This window comes from Podarcis melisellensis (assembly GCF_964234715.1).
Source record: "Podarcis melisellensis genome assembly, chromosome: 4".
NCBI lineage: Eukaryota > Metazoa > Chordata > Lepidosauria > Squamata > Lacertidae > Podarcis > Podarcis melisellensis.
Window position 1 is genome coordinate 83863668 of NC_138531.1, and position 19547 is coordinate 83883214.

Here is a 19547-nt window from a genome sequence, read left to right on the forward strand (position 1 = left end):
TATACTCCCCCTTTTAGACTTTGTAATTTAAGAACACGGCAGGTGATCTAGTTCTCTACATCATTAAAATAAGAATTATTACGCTACGTAAATGTTAACTAAAGCTCTCTATTTTTATATCAGCTTTTTAAAATAAACCCCCACTAACAGCAAATTCATTTTTTTCACATTAAAGTAAAACAAAAATATAATCACATCTGCTATACAACCAGAGAACATATTGCTTTCTAAAAGTAGAACATGCTGATTTGGGCAGTATAGATTAATTCTACTGATATCCTGTGTCTATGAATGAAATAGCACTGCATCAAATGAAGCACAGGAACATACAAAACCAGAGGACACTAAGCAAATTGCCAAATGTTTTATTAAAGCATGCCATGCGGGAAAGAGTTACTAATAAATAGATACCTGCCTTCCAGAAACGGAAAAGCCGAGCATTACTGATTCCTAGGAACTATTTAATTAAATGTAGAAATGGACTCAGATCCAATTTCAAAGCAGTCCCAAATCCTGTTTTTCCCAGTGGCACTGAATTAACTTTCCTTTAATATGAAGAGGGAAGTGAATGGGACACGTCACTCAAAGCAGCCTTTTTCACTTGCTCATGTTACGGAAGAAAGCACATTCACAAGATTCTGGAGATAGACCACAGCTAATTAAATGGATCTGTATATATACAGTACGTGGCTGAAGGGAGTGACGATGCTGTTGCTGCAAACCAGCACAGGTCACTGTTTGCCTTCAGAGTTAAGTGCTGGGGTTCAATGCATATAATTAGTTTGGCCTTGACTGTAGCCACGTTTATAGATTGCAACTCAACTAGCATACGGCGAACTCTTCTTATACCAGATGCTTTGTGGGGGGAAATTCCACTGCAGCTGCAATCTGGGACAGAAACCTGGGCGGTTCTAGATGGGGCTGAATCATTACTGGACTCTAGAAGCAAAATAAATAAATAAAAATTCCTTCCAGTAACACCTTAGAGACCAACTAAGTTTGTTATTGGTATGAGCTTTCGTGTGCATGCACACTTCTTCAGATACACTGAAGATATAGTGAGATGGTGGGGAGGGGTATTACTCAGAATAATAATAATAATAAAAATAATAATAATAATCTTTTATTATACCCTGCCTTTCCCGGTTCAAAAACCAGGCTCAGGGCATCTAACAACAAATTTAAAACAATTAATTATAAAAGCAGCATAAAATACAGTATAAAAACATGAATAACAATAAAATTCAAAAATCAATTTAGGGGAAATAAGCACTAGATAATCCCCAGGGCTAGCTGGCTGAATTGGTCCTACTTGGGCCAGTGAGGAGGCCAGGGGAGAATTAGCTGTGAGGTCTCAGAGCAGGTGATCTTCATAAAAGGGGAGGGGGAGGGAAATAAAAGATCAGGCTGAATTCAAATTAAATAGGTGGAATAGCTCTGTCTTAAAGGCCCGACGGAAGGAGGATAAATCCTGCAGGGCCCTAGTCTCATGGGACAGAGCATTCTACCAGGTTGGAGCCATTACTGAAAAGGCCCTGGCCCTGGTGGAGGATAGTCTAACTTCCTTAGGGTCTGGGACCTCTAAACTATGGTTATTCATGGACCTTAAGGTCCTCTGCGGGGCATACCAGGAGAGGCGGATCCCATAGATACAAGAGCCCTAAGCCACAAAGGGACTCTAGAAGGTTATGTAATACAAAGCCTAGTCCCCACAGCCAATAAAGCACAGCAAGGACATGAAAATAGTATTGCAGAGTGGAGAGCCTGGGACCCTCCACATCACAATCTACCTTTGGTCATGCTGGCTGGTAACGATGGGAGTTGGCAGTCCCGACAGTAACTGGAGCTCTACAGCCGTCCCTGCACTACTGCCATGACATGTGGTTTTTCATTACATGTGAAGAGATCTAATTTAACAGTAACATAGAGATACCTTTGCACAGGAATCTATTGGTGCTACCATTTGGCTACTAAGCACCTGGCTGTACCAAACACATATGATATAAGCTGAGTTCTCCGTATATTCTGTGGTCCAGGATACATCTGCAGCTCTGTTCATGTGCAGTGGGTGCCGCGCACTGGACTTAATTGTTTAAGCACCATCACACACCAGTCTAAATGGGTAGGAGAAGTAGGTGTGAATGTTGCTGTGTTGCTCGGCTGTGTCACAACATCTTCCAAGCTAAATCTCTAATAGGTTGGATCTAACGGCACCGTTCCTCTGACAGAAGAAGTCGCCCTCCAATGGAACGAGTCCTTCAGGCAAAGGAGTCTTTCCGTTTCAGAAGGACACCTTTCATCACGGGAAACTCCTTTGGATTATGGAAGGCGATCTTTAGGTCCAACCTAAATTCAGAACCCTGCTAGAAAGCAGCAGGTCCCGGCTTTGTTCTGGAAAGCGTGTTCTCCTTCATGGAGAGCACGTGTTGCGGTGGGGTCCAACAAGACATCCCACTGTTCCTGGGTGGGTAAAGGTAGTTGGCCACATTTGTGATTGGGCTCCTCTTGTCATTGGGTAGAATTTGATGTGGCCATTTTGTGATTGACAGCCAAGAAGGCTTTTATTCCCTGCGCGCAGCGTTGAGCTTCCTCTTTTCGCTGCGCGCATTGGATCACCCGCCCACCCTCCCTATATTTAGGGTTGTTCACATTGACCTTGCTATGCCTGTCATGGGGTCATCTGCTTTGGGGGCAGGGGCAGGGGCCTGGTAGGAATTTGGTCCATTTGGCTGATTGGCTGGTGCCATTTGGTTTTTGCCTACTGCGTAGCAAATCGTCACAACTTGTAAGGTTGCGGTTAGGCATTGGTTTTATGAATTGGTTGGTGGAGGGGCATGGATTGGCAGTGCCTGCCCCTCCAATGCTGCTGCAAGGCTATTCCATTAAAGGAATCCAGGGGCTTGCCATGCTTTTGTTCGAACCCCTGTCAAGGGGCTAGGGCCACGCAAGAGCCCCTGGGAGCATTTGGGGAGAGGTGAGGGCATGGTACCCAGCTCCATCTTTCTCCCCCAAATGTTTTCCCTTTCTGACTTTGTGGGCGTGTGAATGTCAGTCTGTCCCCATGCGGGGTCAGATAGTCGCAACTAATGCCTAAGCAACCACTCACATTGTTTGTATTTTAATAAAGTTGTGGCTAAAATTATGCCAAAAACCTTAAACAAAAATTCTGTGTGAATTGTGTTTTTATTGGAGTGGCTTGGGGACCTCGACACACAAATGTTTCTGCCCTGACCAACGTTTGTGGTTCTGGGTCTGGGAATAAAGTCCGGACCATCCCTCATTTGGTGCATGGCAATGGAAAGAAATTTGGACACAGTGCACAAGCCACTCCATATGAATAGCTCATTACAAGCGGAGAACCAACACAGAAGTAACTTTCACCTGCATGCTGAAGCTCAGCCTTAACACAATGGAAAGGGCAAAGACTGAACATTTAATAAGGCTCCCCCCCGGCTTTTGTATAGTTTTGTTTAACTCTGAAATGGCATGCTAGGGGAAACCTTGGCATGCTACATAAAATTCATTCAGATCCTTGGTTTGGAAAATGAAAATACCAGTCCTAGGACTGGTTGAGTTATTTCACAGAGAACATTTATTATGCACATCAAAACGCTTCACTGCAAATGAGACAAGACACTTTAAACAGTTTCCCCCCCTTGCATCCTGCTTCTTTCTCTTTCTGCAAGCACCGCTTAGTTGCTCCCAAACTTGGAAGTATTTTACAATAATTTACACTGTACATGTATGAAAGCCTTAATTTAAAGACTGGCATGAGAGGGAAAAACGCAACTGAGAAAGCCTTGAAATCCTCATCATTTTCTTCATAGCTTGGCCAAGTTGAAGATTGAATGCCACCTGTTTTAGGCATTTCAGAATAGTCACAGAGCTTTTTTGTTTTCCCTTGATGGTTCAGTGCCTGGTCATCCAGTCAGAGGATCAGAAATCCATATGGAAAAATATAGCTCAATTCTACTATACTGGAGGTTAACGCTTGAGCCTTAGTTAGGAATGTTCACGGCAACGTGGGACGCTTTTCTTCCTTGATCAATTTCTTAAAATAGGATTCTTCATCAGAGGCTGAAAAGAGGAGGACTGTACTGAAGTATGATTTTTCCATTACTGTGTCTTTTTTTTTTCAAAGGAAAAAGATACATTTTTTTATAAGTCCCATGCAAAAAAGAATTACGCAATTAGGTTAGGTTTACACTCGTAATTTCTGAACACAATATTAGTTCTTGCCACCCTAGAATGACAATCCTTAACAGGTGATTTGTTGGGATGGCAATGAATGCGTCACCATACTCAAGTCTCACAAACAATGCAACAGCTAGTGGTGTAGAGAAATCCAGTCCCACACACTTTACCTTGGATTGTTTTCAGTTCATCATCAATTTAGAAATAAAAATTAAAAAAACAAAACAAAAATCTGGTTAAGGAAGACTAACACCATGTAAAGCACTCCGTGTTTCTTAAAACAAACCTTATCTGAAATGCTTGGGGAGAATAACCCCAATTCTTTTCTAATGAGATATGTGAAAAGGGCAGTACAAACCAAGTTTTTTTGGGGGGGAATTAAGACTATTCAGGTAAAGGTCATCCTTTGCCAGTCTGCTTTGACACACATCAAATTTAAAGGGCACACCTGACTTTGGAAGAAACAAAAATAGGTTAGCTATTCCCTTCAAGAGGTACAGCTTCTTTCGGAAGAACCAATTCTGAGACCTATAGATACCCTTTTTATTGCTGAAATGGTTACATTTTTTTTTATTTCCTTGGAACTTTTAAAATGTGAAAATTCATGTTAAGTGTAACAAATAATAATATAAAACATACTGGCCATAATCCATCCAAAGTCCAACACTTTTTTAATATCCCACTGATTATTTGGTGAGAAGGACACAGCAGTTTATGGGAGAGGAGGAGTCACTTTCTAAACCATGCCAGGTCATTTTAGGCTGGGAGAAAGGTGACCCCCCCCGGCCAGCTTTTTCCATTCCTCCCCACCTTAAAAAAAATCCCTTCAAATGACAAGAGTGGCAGAGAAAATGTGCCATATCTAGGGTTGGTGAAATGTCTTGGCCTGTTGTGGTCTGTGTCAAGGGAAAGAAGAAGCTTTGTTTATGGTGGATCCAGGGTCTTCTCTGACACTCTCAACATGCCCCTGGGATGCCCTGTTTCCAGGTCCGCTGGTGAAACTTTCTGCCACCATATTGCACAGTGGGGAGTGGGCCCCATAGCATCCAAAGGAGCCTCATCTGCCTTCTGTGCGAGCTAAGAACTGCTCTTCTAAACATGTACATATGCATCAAAATCAATGGTACTTAAAAGCGCTTAGCTTTGGATGTATTGTGGCTGCTGCGGGTTTTGTTCTTGACATGGTAAAAAGGACTACAGAACCGGTGTCTAAGAATCAGCTTCTGTTCGAAGACATGCTTTCAAAAATTACGCATGTTTCCATTTTGCACACGTAAAGAAAATTGAGTAAATTGTTCTAAAACGAACTAACTAGCAAAAATGTACTTATTTGCTATAAGAGTCAGGGAACCTGCATTTCTTGCAAATTGCAATGCGTAACAAACATCCACCAGATACATGTATTCCTCTATGTTTCCCCCCTTTAAAAACAAAACAGAAAGCATTGCAAAAAAGAGAGCTCTACCTTACTGAAAGGTAGCTTTTTTCTCAATTCAGAACTTTTCATTTTTTGTATATAGTATACTATGTAACTGAAACATTTTAAATACAGCAATAATTTGTTTTGATCAAAGAGGACTTTTAAAAATATATTAAAATTGTTATTTTAAGATCTTTTTTCTGCCACTCCTCTGTTAACTTGCCCACTCTGATATTTACTTTGTGGGAAATCAGGTAAATATATGGCTTACAGGCCTCCACTTTCTTCCTTTCTTTTAAAAACTTACCATAATTGTGGTTACGATTACTGTTCTGTTCTCAAGAGCTGACGTGTCATTTCCCAATGTAGGCTCATGCTGAATCAAAACTAATTTATCCATATCATTCCAGTAACCAATCTGAAACACATAAATGCAAAAATTAAGTTTGCATGCATATATGTGGATGATATGATTTGAGCACTATGTTCCCCTTGTTTTGGGATGATGTGATTTATTGATTATACATAACCAGATGTTCCATTTGGGGGGACAGTATTGACTAGGGGCTCATCCAGGCTTCCTTTTGTGTTGATTTTCTAGGAACAATTCCGGCCTTTAAACCATGTGTCTGATCAGTGTTATGTCACGGCGTTTTCCCCAGGAAAGTCCACATTTTACCTGGAAATTGTGGCACAAAAGTCTGGATGAGCCCTAGGAAGATCTGTGTAAAGAGCTAAGGCTATTTATTAAGTTAGCAAGAAGTATGGATCATTTTATACCAATGGTCAGGATTATGGTGGAAAATAACAATTATCAATATGCCATTTATCACTTCACTTGTAAGTCATAGACCTCTCAGGCCAGCGCTCACACACCAAAGTTATGACTTATCAAATGTACATTCAGTTTATGATAAAAAGAAACAGAATTGAACAAATGGGAAGCCCACTGTATGCATGTTTGTTTTCCCAGAAGAAAGTATCTGATTTTAATGGGATTCACTCCTTCCAGTACTGTATGCACTTACATGGAAATTTTTCACAAAGAGCACAGAGGGACTTATGCCAGAGCTGTAGTCTTCAAGGTTTTCAGACCCAGGACTCACATTTAGTCCACTGGAGACTCAGTTTTACTGTGGTTTTTTTTAATCAAATATTTGTATGGTGATAGTCCTGCTATTGTGACCCACTAGAGGTCAGGCAGAGATCCAGAAGTGGATTTCCAACCAGCCATTTGAAGGCCATTGTTTCACAGCAATCATATATATGGTTGATCTAGCAATTAATTATCAAAGAGATAGAAAGTGTAACAAAGGTTAAAATAGAAAGCAAGCAAGTCGACCTACATTTGCTTTGGTTCATGCATGCTTCTGGCTTGTGACCCAAAAGTTGGCAATAGGAAATGAAGTCAGTAGACAAGAGAGAGAGAGAGGAATTGGTATAGAGGAAGTGATTACCAGAGAAATCCCAAAACCATCTTCCTTTTAAGGTCTACTCAAATGTGCAGAGCAATGTGGAAGCAACTGAGGAATTGAAGCTCACCTGTTCCCTTCAGTGAACTGAGAAACTGCAAGTCTCCTGCTTCTATGCTATATTATTTTTCTTTGGAGGAAGTGATTTGCAGAAACAATTGTTGTTTGATCATCAGAAGCAAATACAACTTCTTGGAACACACTGACCTGAGTCATGGGGAGTTGATGTGAGCCAAGTGGGACGTTTATATTCTCTGAGATTCTTGTCCGCTATTCATCTCCCCTATCTATAGAGACAAGACTCACGGTATGCTTAGCATTCCCATAGCTAGCCCTATTCCTTGCTAGTTTTTTCCCCGGGAAATGTTGCAAGTGCAGTTTGAAAGCAATATCTATGGTCCAACAGAAGCTTGAGTGAGTTGGGGGGACATGTGCCAATGAAACAATAATGTTAAATCCTGCAAATGACAACTCGGGTTCATAATTTAATCACACAAATGCATTTGTGACTTTGAGTAGTGGCACATTAAGGGAATGTTTCTTTCATAGACACTCAAGTAAAACAGGTGAAGAAAAAGGTTTGCTTTTTCTCTCTCTCCCTGCCCTTTTCTGTTCTGGTGAACAGAATGGCATGAATTGATATTGCTGAACGAATCATAAATCACAAAGCACAAAACACAAAACACAAAACATAGGAAGCAGGGATGCACATTGGCAATAGAAGTGAAAACCTATTACATTGCTTGTGTACATTACATTACATGATGACTTGTCCTTGATCAGAACATTGGTGCAGCAAATGAAATACTGTGCCTTTGGAAGTAACAAATTCTAGATACGTGTGAGATGATGATGACTGGCTCCTGCACTTGGTACCTTCCACAGAGTCTATGACCACTGAAAAGAAGGCTGGTTTTCACAGGAACTGGAAGAATTTTTCTTCCTTAATTACTGAGCCGTACTATCCAGATAAGTATCATTCACATTTTGTACTTTAAGCAGCAAGAACAGAGCATCCAAGTACATTTCAATGAATAGCTAAGAATAAAATGTGTAGAAAGAAAAGTGAGTGAGGACAATACAATAAAACCATGGACAGGCAAAGCTTCCCAAGACTTTGGGTATCATGGCTTATAGAGAGGAAACATGGAAAAGAATGTGTGGCAAAGGATACATCTAGACATAACTCAGCGGCATTGAATCAAAATAAGAAAGAAGTTCATTGAAATAAGCAGTATTTAGAACTTTGACCACACCTGACATGCTATCAAATAAAATAAAACTATAGCTTGGTTTCTGAGTTGCCCTTCTGCACTACAGTGGAGAGCTGTTCACAGGAACTTAAATCCAAGCCACGTCTGCAAATCAACGGGGGCTAATCCTTTCAGGATATTGATTTGAAGACTAAGGGGATTTTAGCTTTAGTTAACATCTATTTCCAACATGGGATGGAAAATAAAAATGGGGGAAAATGTTCTCCTCTTTTGTTTTACACGTCCGGCCTACTTGTGGAAATGAAATCTCAGTAGACTCGCAACTATGTAGTTGTAGACGTTAATTTGCACTCTTCCTTTGCTGGGGGCAGCAGGGATCTGCAGCTTATAAAAAAATGAGAGGATAGGCTATCGCTCTGCAGTAGAGAATATGCACTGCATCCAGGAGGGTTCAATCTCCAGCATATCCAGTTAAAAGGATATTAGCTGCCCGGGGAAAGATCTCAGACAAGAACTCCAAAGACCTACTGCTAGTCAGAGTAGAAAGTATTGGAAATAAATGACACAGTATAAGGTAGTTGTTGAAGTTGCTGCCAGACTGGGGTAAAGGCAAGAAGGCAGGTGTCAGGGACTGGCTGGGTGAAGAGGAGTGGTGGGAGACACTAGCTGGGGAACCTACATGGGAAACCCCGGAGAAGGAAGGCTCAGAGCCAGGGGGTTGGTGGTGGAACTCTGAGGAGCAGTCAGAGGGAGAAGATTGGGAGGAGGGGCTTAATGCTGAAGGAGCAACAGGGTTTAGTGAGCAGGGAGAGCCGGTGGCCGGGAGCAGTTCAGAATTTGAGGCTGAAGCAAATGAGGGAGGCGAAGAGCTTGCTGAAGAATCATGGGCATCTCCCTCTCCCAGAGGTGTAGGAAGGTCGGGTGGTACCCGGTGCAGAAAATTTATTGTCAACCCCCCCCCCCTCATTGATTTTTTTTTTTTTGCCTGCAAAAATGGTTTTACACTACAGTGGTACCTCTAGATACGAACGGGATCTGTTCCAGAGCCCTGTTTGCATCTAGAAGCAACGTAACTAGCGATGACACATCTGCACACGCACGCGTCGCTTTTCGCCACTTCTGAACATGCGCGTGACATCATTTTGAGCGTCTGTGCATGTGCATGTGCAAGCGGCGAAACCCAGAAGTAATGCACTCTGTTACTTCTGGGTTGCCGTGGAGCGCAACTTGAACACGCTCAACCCGAACCGCATTCAACCCGAGGTATGACTGTATTTCATAGTTTCTTACAAAGGAATAATAATAAGTAATAATAATAATAATAATAATAATAATAATAATAATAATAATAAACAACTTTTATTTCTATCCCAAACTCCCTGGCCAAAGTCGGACTCAGGGTGGCTAACATCAGATACATAACAATAATTAAATTACCTCCTTAAAACATGTCAAAATCAAATTAAAGTCTAATTAGATGGCTTTCCGCAGGGTTAGGGTTGGGAAATTGAAATTTCCGCCTTCACGACACAGGAAAACGGCCAAGTAAACAGCTATTTTCGTGGAGGAGGAAATTTCATATATAGCTATATAATCTCTAGTGTAGCAAGATAAGACCTCTGGAGCAGGCATTTTCAAAAAAGAAGTTTTTTATCAACCGCCCTAGTAGGGCAGTAATTGTACCTTGATAATTTATCACACCCCTCCATGATGGAACCTGGAGCAGACGGCCCTCCCCACCCCCCTTCCTACACTCCTGCCCTCTCCTACTGTGATTAGCTCCCATTACCGCTGGCCCCCAAGAACACTCATGATAATGAGGGCAACAGAACAGTGACCAGAGGGGAGCAGGAGTAGTTTGAGACTGCTTGGGCAACAACCAGGGATGGAGACTTAGAGCAATGCAGAGGGAGAGGAGCAAGACCTGCTGGGAGCAAGACTTCTTAGGGGCAAGATCTGCTGGGAAGTGTTGCTGAGTTGTATGCAGCTACCCTTAGTGTTGATATAATAAAAAGCAACATTGCATAGAACTGAACAAGAATGTGAATTCGACTCATAAACATATTATCCCTTGAGCACAGGCAGGCAGTAATAGCATGCTTCTTCCCTCAGAAATCCAACCTGACAGACTGAATTACAAATGGAAGCAGAAAAGAAACTCGTCTTACTGCTATTGCAAGGTTCTTTCCCCCCAAAACTCTGCCTGATGGGGGGGGGGGAGGAGGGAACTAGTTCCTTGAAATACTCTAACACACTTTTTCAGGTGATTATATTTTGGGCCTGCAGCAAGCATATCACTGCAAAGTGGTTGTCTGACCTTGGACTCTTTAAGCTTTCTACCTTCCTTTCTGTTTCTTTGCACCTCTAAGTTATCATGCTTGTGAAAAAACAATTGTTGCAAAAAGCAAGATGAAAACAGAAGATCCCCATGGCAATCAGAAGATTGGATCCTCAGGTTGGATTCAGACTTAGTCATGCTTTATTGAAATGAATAAGTCCCACTGGGGCCTACTCTGAGCATGACTAGGCTGGATCCAACCAATCAATGGGCTTGGTTACCATGCCACAGGTTGAAAATCATGAATGAACTAAAAAGCGGAGAACGGCTTGGAAGACTGGATTGGCACATACCTTGCGAGGGCCATTGCTCTTCAGTTCAAACACATCCATTGAATAGTTGACTCGGCGGCCATAGTGGTCAAACTGGACATTTCCCGTGAGTCCTTGTATTCGGACCTTGAGACAGGAAATAAATCAAGTTGGTAAAAAGCATGGATGTTTTGCAGTGCCTTCATGTGTGCGATAGGACACTCCGTTGTGTAACCTCACTGCAACATTGCACACCAGCTGCAGCTTCTAGGTCAACCTCAAAGGAAACGTCACATACAGGATGCTACAGAATCCAGTGTAGAAGCTGCCAGTTCAATGTGGCCACATTGGGCAGGCTTTTCTGGTCCAGGAATGGGCACCACTGGCATGTGGCCCCTTGGAGATTTCCCAGGAGGAAATGTGGCCCTTGGGATGAGAAAGGTTCTCCAGCCCCGCGATAGGGAAGAACTTGAAATAAGGTTCATGTTTCTGCCTGCCATCATGTGCTTAAGCACCGCATCCATCACATCGCTTAGGAATTCTTAAAAACCCTGAGACTCCCCTTGCTTCCCCTCACTTTAAATAAAGACAAATATTGCTACAGCTATGCCCTTTCTGCGGAACATTTGAAAGAAGCCTGATGTAGTTAGTAGCTTTCCGAAAAGGTAAATGTATACCTTTCAAGTGGTAATCTTCCTTTGTCCTGCATTTTCATTGTTACCCAAATTGCAATAAATTCTTACCATGTGTGCATAGGCAGAGAGCTGCCTGCAGCGACTTCTTTTCAGTGTCTCTATAGTATGCTCATTTGCGTTTGCAAATGGTTTAAAAATTCACTGTAGGTTCCCTTGCCCTCTTGGTCCTTCCTCTAATCCACAGGAGGGGAGCCTTAGGCCCAGGGAACAAATGTGGTCCTCCTGGCTATCTGGTCCTCAGGAATCTCCCCAGACCACTTCCCTCACCAGCCATGCTCCACACCACCAAGTGCTTTTGCCTGTCTGGTATGTGTCTTTGATCTGCAATAATACTTCTTGTATGCCTGGATGCACAGTTCTGTTTTGTATGTGTAGAAACCTAGAATGTTGCCTCTTGCACAAAGGGTAAGAGCAGCATCTGCCTATACCTGCCACAGGTGTGTGGTCCCAGAAATGTTACCTGTGAGGAACTGTATCCCCCAAGATGCAAAGGGTTTATTTCCTCTGCTCTACTGCAACTGCCCCTCCGTGAAAAGAGAGGCTAATTTATCTTGATAGAGATTTGAAGAATAAGAAGAGGAGGAGGAGGAGGAGGAGGAGGAGTTTGGATTTGATATCCCACCTTTCACTCCCCTTAAGGAGTCTCAAAGCGGCTAACAATCTCCTTGCCCTTCCTTCCCCACAGCAAACACTCTGTGAGGTGAGTGAGGCTGAGAGACTTCAGAGAAGTGTGACTAGCCCAAGGTCACCCAGCAGCTGCATGTGGAGGAGCGGGGAAGCGAACCTGGTTCACCAGATTATGAGTCCACCGCTCTTATCCACTACATCACTCTGGCTCTCTTAAAAATTTGAAAATGTTAAGCCTTCTTTTTTTCATCATGAATGCAGAGCCCTGACATCAGGGGAAAATATTTCCTTTTAAATGACATAAGGAAAGTGAAAGATACCTTTCTTTTTGCAAGTTACACTGAGCTAACAAACCCAAACGCCTTTTGAGGTGACAGAAATATGTTTGGTGTGCAGTACTGCAAAAGTTCAAACAGCTCTTAAGACATTTTTTTTAAAAAAGTTTTGTTTTATGAGTGTGATGTGAATTGCGGGGGTTTGAATCATTGGTTCATATTCTTTCACCAAAAACGTTGGAAAAGGAAATGTAAGCAGGCTTTCCATTCTGCCCAAATATTTAAAACCCTGAGCCAGTTACAGTAGCTTAGAGCTGCCCATCTGAAATAAACAAAAAGGAAACAATCACAATAATGCATCAACTGCTAGTCGCTTTAGAGGTTTATGATGTTTCCCAATATCCATACAATGACTTCAAAAAAAGCATCTGGGTTTAAGTCTTTGCAAGAACCACACCTGTTTCAACGTTCTCTCCATGTCAATCCCTTGGCTCCACGGTGCAGCCGGGTTTGCAAGACAATCCCCTGCGTTCCCCCTTCTAGAAATGTCAATTTTTTGCCTTCGAAGGTTACGGAACGTCTCGGCCATCACAAGCACTCCATCGTAGGTAAGAGCAGAGGTATACTAAGAAAATGTAGAGATTGGGCATCAGTCTTAACAGTTTTGTTTGGTAAGGAAACTGGTTCAACATTAAGAATATATCTATGAACAACTTTTCTCTTTCTCTAATGGAGGTTGAAGCTGAGTAGAATGGTTTTGTGGACTAGAGTTTGTGCCCAAAAGCAACTCTTATTCTTAAATAACTTTATTTCAAATAGCAATAGTTGCTGCGGTTGCTAATAATAACTGGGGCACCTTTTTAATAGAGCAAAAGGTTTTTAATTTACTGCTTGACTCCCCAAAGGGAGTCAATTTGGTGCCTTCCAGATGCTGCAGGAGGACTACAACTCCCATCAGCCCAGCCAGCATGACTGATGGACAGGGACGATAGGAATGGCAAGCCAACAAAAACTAGAGGGCACCACGTTGGATATCCCTGAACTGAACCCTGCAAAGATCGACCCAAATTATTTTAACACCATGCCAGGAGATGGTTAGCATTGACAATAGCTGCAGTGATTTTTTTTTAAAGGTATGGCAAGTATGCATAGTTTAAGTTAACCTATTTGAGCAGTCATTTTAGATATGTTGCAGACAAGTACCTTAGGAGGAGTCTCTGACCCTGGGTATTCTCTCTGGTCCAGTTTCTTCCACCGTTGCATGAGTTTAGCAACCATAGGCGTATTAAAATCCACCAGCTGAAACCCTGTGACATTGGCTCCTCCATGCATAAATCTGTCCAAAGAAATATCCTTGAATCCCTGCAAAAAATCAATTAACGCAACACAAATTGAAAATTCTCTACACACTTTAAGTACATAAACAGCCACAAATTAAATCACGTTTTATATATATATAAAACACATGAACAAGGACTTAAATTAGAATCATAGAATTGGTTGTGACCCCAAAAGTCAATGTCCAATCCCTGCAAATGCAGGAAACTTACTACTGTAGCATCTCTGATATGTGGCCATCCAGCTTTCACTTAAAACATCCAATGAATCACCTTCTGAAGCAGTTTGTTCCATGGCTGAATGGTTCATGGTGTCATTAAGTTCTCCCACATGCTTATTATTAATCATTTTTTCTTGTTGTTTGGAACTACAGCTTCAGGTACATCAGTTTGCTCCATGTGACAGCCTTTCAAATATTTGAAGGTGGCTATCATATAAACACTTAATTCTCTCTTCTCGCTGCTCCTTGGGCCTTTCCACATAGGACACGCACCCCAGGCCCTTCATCGTCTTTGTTGCCCTACTCTAGTCAGTTCTAGTTTGTCAATACTGTATCCTTCTTGAATTGCAGTATCCAAAAGTGCTTCAAATAAAGCCTGAGCAAAGCAGAATACACTAGCACCATTACTTCTTGTGATATGGACATTATATTTCTCTTGATGAGAGTTGCATTAGTCTTTATAGTGAATGGATCATATTTGGTTATTCGTCAGCTAAACCCCCTAGGCCTAGATCCTTTTCACATAACCTGCCAGCTAAACCCCAGTGCTTGTGATTACAATACAGTGGTACCTCGGGTTACATACACTTCAGGTTACATATGCTTCATTCAGGTTACAGACTCCGCTAACCCAGAAATAGTGCTTCAGGTTAAGAACTTTGCTTCAGGATAAGAACAGAAATCGTGCTCCAGCGGCGCGGCAGCAGCAGGAGGCCCCATTAGCTAAAGTGGTGCTTCAGGTTAAGAACAGTTTCAGGTTAAGTACGGACCTCCGGAATGAATTAAGTACTTAACCCGAGGTATACTTTAACCCACTATATACTTTAAACAAAATACAAGTATTTAAGAATGAAATCTATTGCAACAAAAACTAAGTCCTTCAGTACCAACTACTGTGACTGCACAGTACAGTACTACAGATCTCGTCCCCATTCCAGATGATGAGTCAAACATGTTCCAACTAAATTTTAACCAGGATTGCCCTGTAACTTCCAGTTCAAAGTCAATAGCAAGATATTCAGCTCAAAAGACTTACTGGTGCCTGCACTTAAGAGTAATCCCACCAGGGTGAAATAAATAACTGTGGAAACAATTGCATTTTCCTAGTGAATATTTTTTCTGCAACTGGAGTACTTGGAAGTCTTTGCAGCAGAATATGATTTTTCTGTATGCATGTGCAGAATGAAGAAACGGCTGTGGTTTGCTTTTATGTCATCTTGTTATGGTTGGAATGCTGTTTTTCTGTTACTGATTGTGCCAGAGTACATTTATTTATGTACGTATTTGCTACATTTGCACCCCATCTTTCTTCCAATACACTCAAAGTGATTTACAATTTAAAACAATAGCATACAACCTAAATAGAGATAAACTTGAGCAGAAAAGGGAGTGCAAAGAGAAAGGGAAAAGAAGCAAATTCAGATACCAATTAATATATAATGTTACGTAATTAGGGACACGTAACTTAAACACGTATGGTTTAAATTAGTTAAACCATAGAGCCTAGGACTTGCCGATCAGAAGGTCGGCGGTTCGAATCCCCGCGATGGGGTGAGCTCCCATTGCTTGGTCCCTGCTCCTGCCAGCTTAGCAGTTCGAAAGCATGTAAAAGTGCAAGTAGATAAATAGGTACCGCTCCAGTGGGAAGGTAAACGGCGTTTCCGTGCGCTGCTCTGGATCACCAGAAGTGGCTTAGTCATGCTGGCCACATGACCCAGAAGCTGTATGCCGGCTCCCTCGGCCAATAAAGCGAGATGAGCGCCGCAACCCCAGAGTCGGCCACGACTGGACCTAATGGTCAGGGGTCCCTTTACCTTTACCTTTAATTGTTACAATGAGCTAGTCACCTTTGATTCAACCATGTGCTAATGGGGGCAATTCCAGTAGGTGAGTAGTCATACGGTTTCCACCAAGCCAGTGGAGGGAGCCTTGCTGTATCAACTCTCCCTCAGTTGCTTTAACCCAGGAGCAAACCTATCTGTGAGATAGTTTGATCTCCAATGAGCCATCCCTATCTCACTCTTTTTGACTGCACAATCTCAATTTAATAAGGCCATGAAGGATTTTGCCAGACAAGCATGAAGTTAATTCATTAAAAAAACGTTCTTACCAGGTTTGCAAGGATGTAATGATAGTTTTTAACATGCTTTCCAACACTCACAATCTGTAGGAAGAAGGAAAGAAAGAGAACAATGGATACGGCATTACTTCAAACAGTGGGTATCGCTTATGACATATAATTTGGGTAATATAATGTTGAGATTGTTTTACCTCTTCATCAACATTACAAAGGTACCTAACAATTTCAGTGCCTAGATGTTCGAAAAGAGCTCAAATAATCCCAAATGTGAATTAAATTTCTGCCACATTTCTGTGTTTTTCACTCTCTGTTTCACTAGCCTTGCGAAGGCAGGATCAGTTTGCAGCCAGTTAGAGAAGTGCAGGTTGAAAAAGCTATCAAAGGAGCATAGCAGAAAATGTCCAGGTTTGTCCTAAAGCAAGATCAGTCAAAGTTCCTCTAAATCAGAGCAGACAGATCTATAGAAAAAGTCAGAGTTCCTTGTAGATGAAGATATGCCAGAGAATTTATTGCACAAGCCATCAACTTCCCTCATTCCACCCAATCAATGAGATGAAACCATCATATCAAAACCATATAAACATGGGCATGTGAATTCAAATCTGGATCATCCATTGAGTTGCCATCTGCCCAGCAGACACTTTTGGTCATTTTTTAAATAGTATTTTGCACCTTTCTATTTTATTACATCTTAACTTCTGCTTTAACTATGGTTAATTTTTTCTGCTGCTCTGTTTTTTTCTGCTGTTTTGTGTAACTTGCTGGTTTTAAAAACTTTTTTTTGTAAACTGCCTTGAGAGTCTTATAAGTCAAAAGGCAAGGTATGCATTCCTTTAAACACAGTAATAAACTAATACAGAGCCCTCAAAACAGAACAACCCTTTCCTTTAAGTACTATTAGATGCCACCCGCAATCTATGAGTGGTGTGAGGTTCCAGTGAGTTTCAGGAGCTCAGGATTCCGGTTTCCTTTTGGAAATAAGGCACAGCGAGACTATGGTGTCTTTAGGATATATGGTTTATTTACACATATATACAACATGAGCCTATGATGTAGGGGCTCACAGCATTATCACATCAAGAGGGTCTTGCTTCTCCTGTATCTGCAACCTTGGATTCAAACTGACTTCAGCCATGGCTCTGACACTCTCAGCAGCTTGCTGACTTTTACAGACTGCAACCTCTTTTCTCTTTTCTCTTCTCCCAGCCAATTCTAAAGACTCTCCTTCCAAAACTCTTCTTTGTTTTCCAGAATACCTCAGAGCTAGAGGATGGGCTTCACCAAACTGCCATCTGGCACTGACTTTGCCTTCTTAATGGTTTTTCTAAATGGGTCATTACCTTCCCTTTGTCTTTCTTAATGGCTCATCTCCCAGGCAATCACCAGGTTGGCCTGCCTATTCCAGCAATTGAATCTGTGCTGAATCCAGGCATTAGAAGGGGGATTCCAGGCATTCCACCTACCCCCAGAGAGCTCATCAGTCTGCCATTTTGTAGAGACAGTTAAACACCTCTTGAAACATACTGCCTCCCATAACAAATGACAATGTTGCTGAGGCTTCCCCTGTATGACTGTGTGACATATCCACTGCCTAGATAAAAAGAATAGTGCCTCATTGTGCTATAAATCTGTAAGGGGCACGGGGGCTTTTCACAAGTAGAAGGTTGAGACCAGAGTGGCAATATTGCGGCAGGAACAGCAACAATATAAACATGGAAAGAGATGAGATTTCTATGCAGCACCTGAAGCAAGTATAAATCTTTCACAAAGTATTTTAAAAGCCTTTGAGGGAGAAAAAAAAAAAGATGATTCACTGAGTGCAGGCGAACATTCAGTACCAGTGCAGTAGCGCTGAAGTTAGACTTTGGAGAAAGACTTTGCAATACAACAGTTTTTACGGGTTGATTGAAGGAGGCAGCTAGCATTGAGGTGCCTGTTGATGGTTTTCATTCCAAGATAAAAAGCAGAAGCCCTAGCCAGGATACAACTGGCAGGGCATTCATAACTGGAAGACAGTAACTCTCCCTGCCACCCCACCAAATGTAAAGGCAGGCTGGAGTGTTACATCTACAAAGAAAGCACCTAGTTATATGGGAAAGGGGAGATACAAAGGACATATGAAAAAGCATTAACAAGTATCATTTCAGCAAGTTTCCTGTAAAAGTGTGGGTTGCACTGGCTATCAGTGGGCTGATGCACATCTCCAAAGCTCCTCTCAGGTGGGGTGATGCCCTGTTGGGAGATGCTCTGAGGAAGAATGCTTTTGTACACGGTTCCTGATTGATCTTTTCCCTGTGGGTTTAGGCAGATGGCTTTTTACAAAATTCTCATTTACGTAACTGAAATCTCAGCTATCACTATTTTATCCTAGATATGCTCTTTGACTATTATATTTGGATACGTGCATGCACATTTCATTACAGCTTTCTATTCCTATTTTAACGAAGGGTTTGTTTGTTTGTTTTAAAAAATGTGAACAACAACGACGAGGCCTTTAAGTCACTGCTGTTGGAACCACTGCTAAGCCTGCAGTTGTTTTAAACATCAAATATAATAATCCTTCTCATTAAGAGTTCTTTAGGCTAAGTTATAATGTAAGTTTATTGTTTCAGCCAAAGGCTGGAACAAACAGCAATATTTTGGCACCATAAAGGCTAACAAATATTTTGTGATATGAGCTTTTCTAAGCAACAGCCTGCTCCATAGGATTGTCAATCAATCAGAAAAAGCACACACTTGTTTTCTTTAAAGCCAGTTACTAGAAAAGCAAGAGGCAAAGATTTTGCCTTCTTCCCTCTCTTTTATTTTTGGACATAGACATATTGCTGAGCTCTGCCTCTGCGCTTGCCCAAGCATTGTAAGTATTTGCCGCTTTACATGCAAATGATCTTACACTAGTATCAAAAGTGCTTCACATGTATTAATCCTTGCAACATTCTATAAAGGTTGGGTAAGGATTATTTCCCCCACGTTGCAGTGTGTATGTGTGGATCGGGGGGCCGAGGAAGGATGGAGAAAGAGAGAGAGTTGCTTGCTTAAAGCTGCCCACTGAGGTCAGGATTCAAGAAAGACAGGATTCAAACTGGGAACTTCCTCATTTGTAGTTCAATCTTTTAACAATTATGCTCAATCAGGGTCAAGGCATAACTAAGTTGTGTTCAGCAATCCTACATTTCTGCTTAAGAACATTAAGGTTGATTCATCTAGTGCATCATGACTGGCAAAAAACAAAACAAAACAAAAAACACTGTTGGACCACAAAGAATTTAGCAACAAGTTAGAGGGATGGATTCAACACCGTGCTATGATGAACATCCTTTTTTGCAGAAGCACTACAGCCTGCCAGACAGAATGATCCCCCTTTCCTTCCCCCTTGTGCTGTTTGTGCAGTTCTCCTGATCCCCACCCTTTGTGTTTTGCTTA

General features: G+C 41.8%; 1 protein-coding gene across 6 annotated transcripts in view; it reads right to left on the reverse strand.

Moving 5' to 3' along the window:
• GRIA4 (glutamate ionotropic receptor AMPA type subunit 4) overlaps window positions 1–19547 on the reverse strand; it is a 216759-nt gene that overhangs the window by 50301 nt on the left and 146911 nt on the right. For 5 of the 6 annotated variants that reach the window (XR_014168021.1, XM_081909661.1, XM_081909660.1 and 2 more), the window contains exons 5-9: window positions 16155–16208; window positions 13690–13848; window positions 12944–13111; window positions 10932–11036; window positions 5922–6032 (exon numbers count right to left, since the gene is read on the reverse strand). Coding sequence is in view for 5 of the 6 variants with exons in the window: in XM_081909661.1 (XP_081765787.1) it covers window positions 5922–6032; window positions 10932–11036; window positions 12944–13111; window positions 13690–13848; window positions 16155–16208 (597 nt within the window). In the remaining variant the exon portion in view is untranslated. Of the gene's footprint in view, window positions 1–3653; window positions 4078–5921; window positions 6033–10931; window positions 11037–12943; window positions 13112–13689; window positions 13849–16154; window positions 16209–19547 lie in introns of those variants that run through there. The other variant, XM_081909664.1, reaches the window with a different exon arrangement.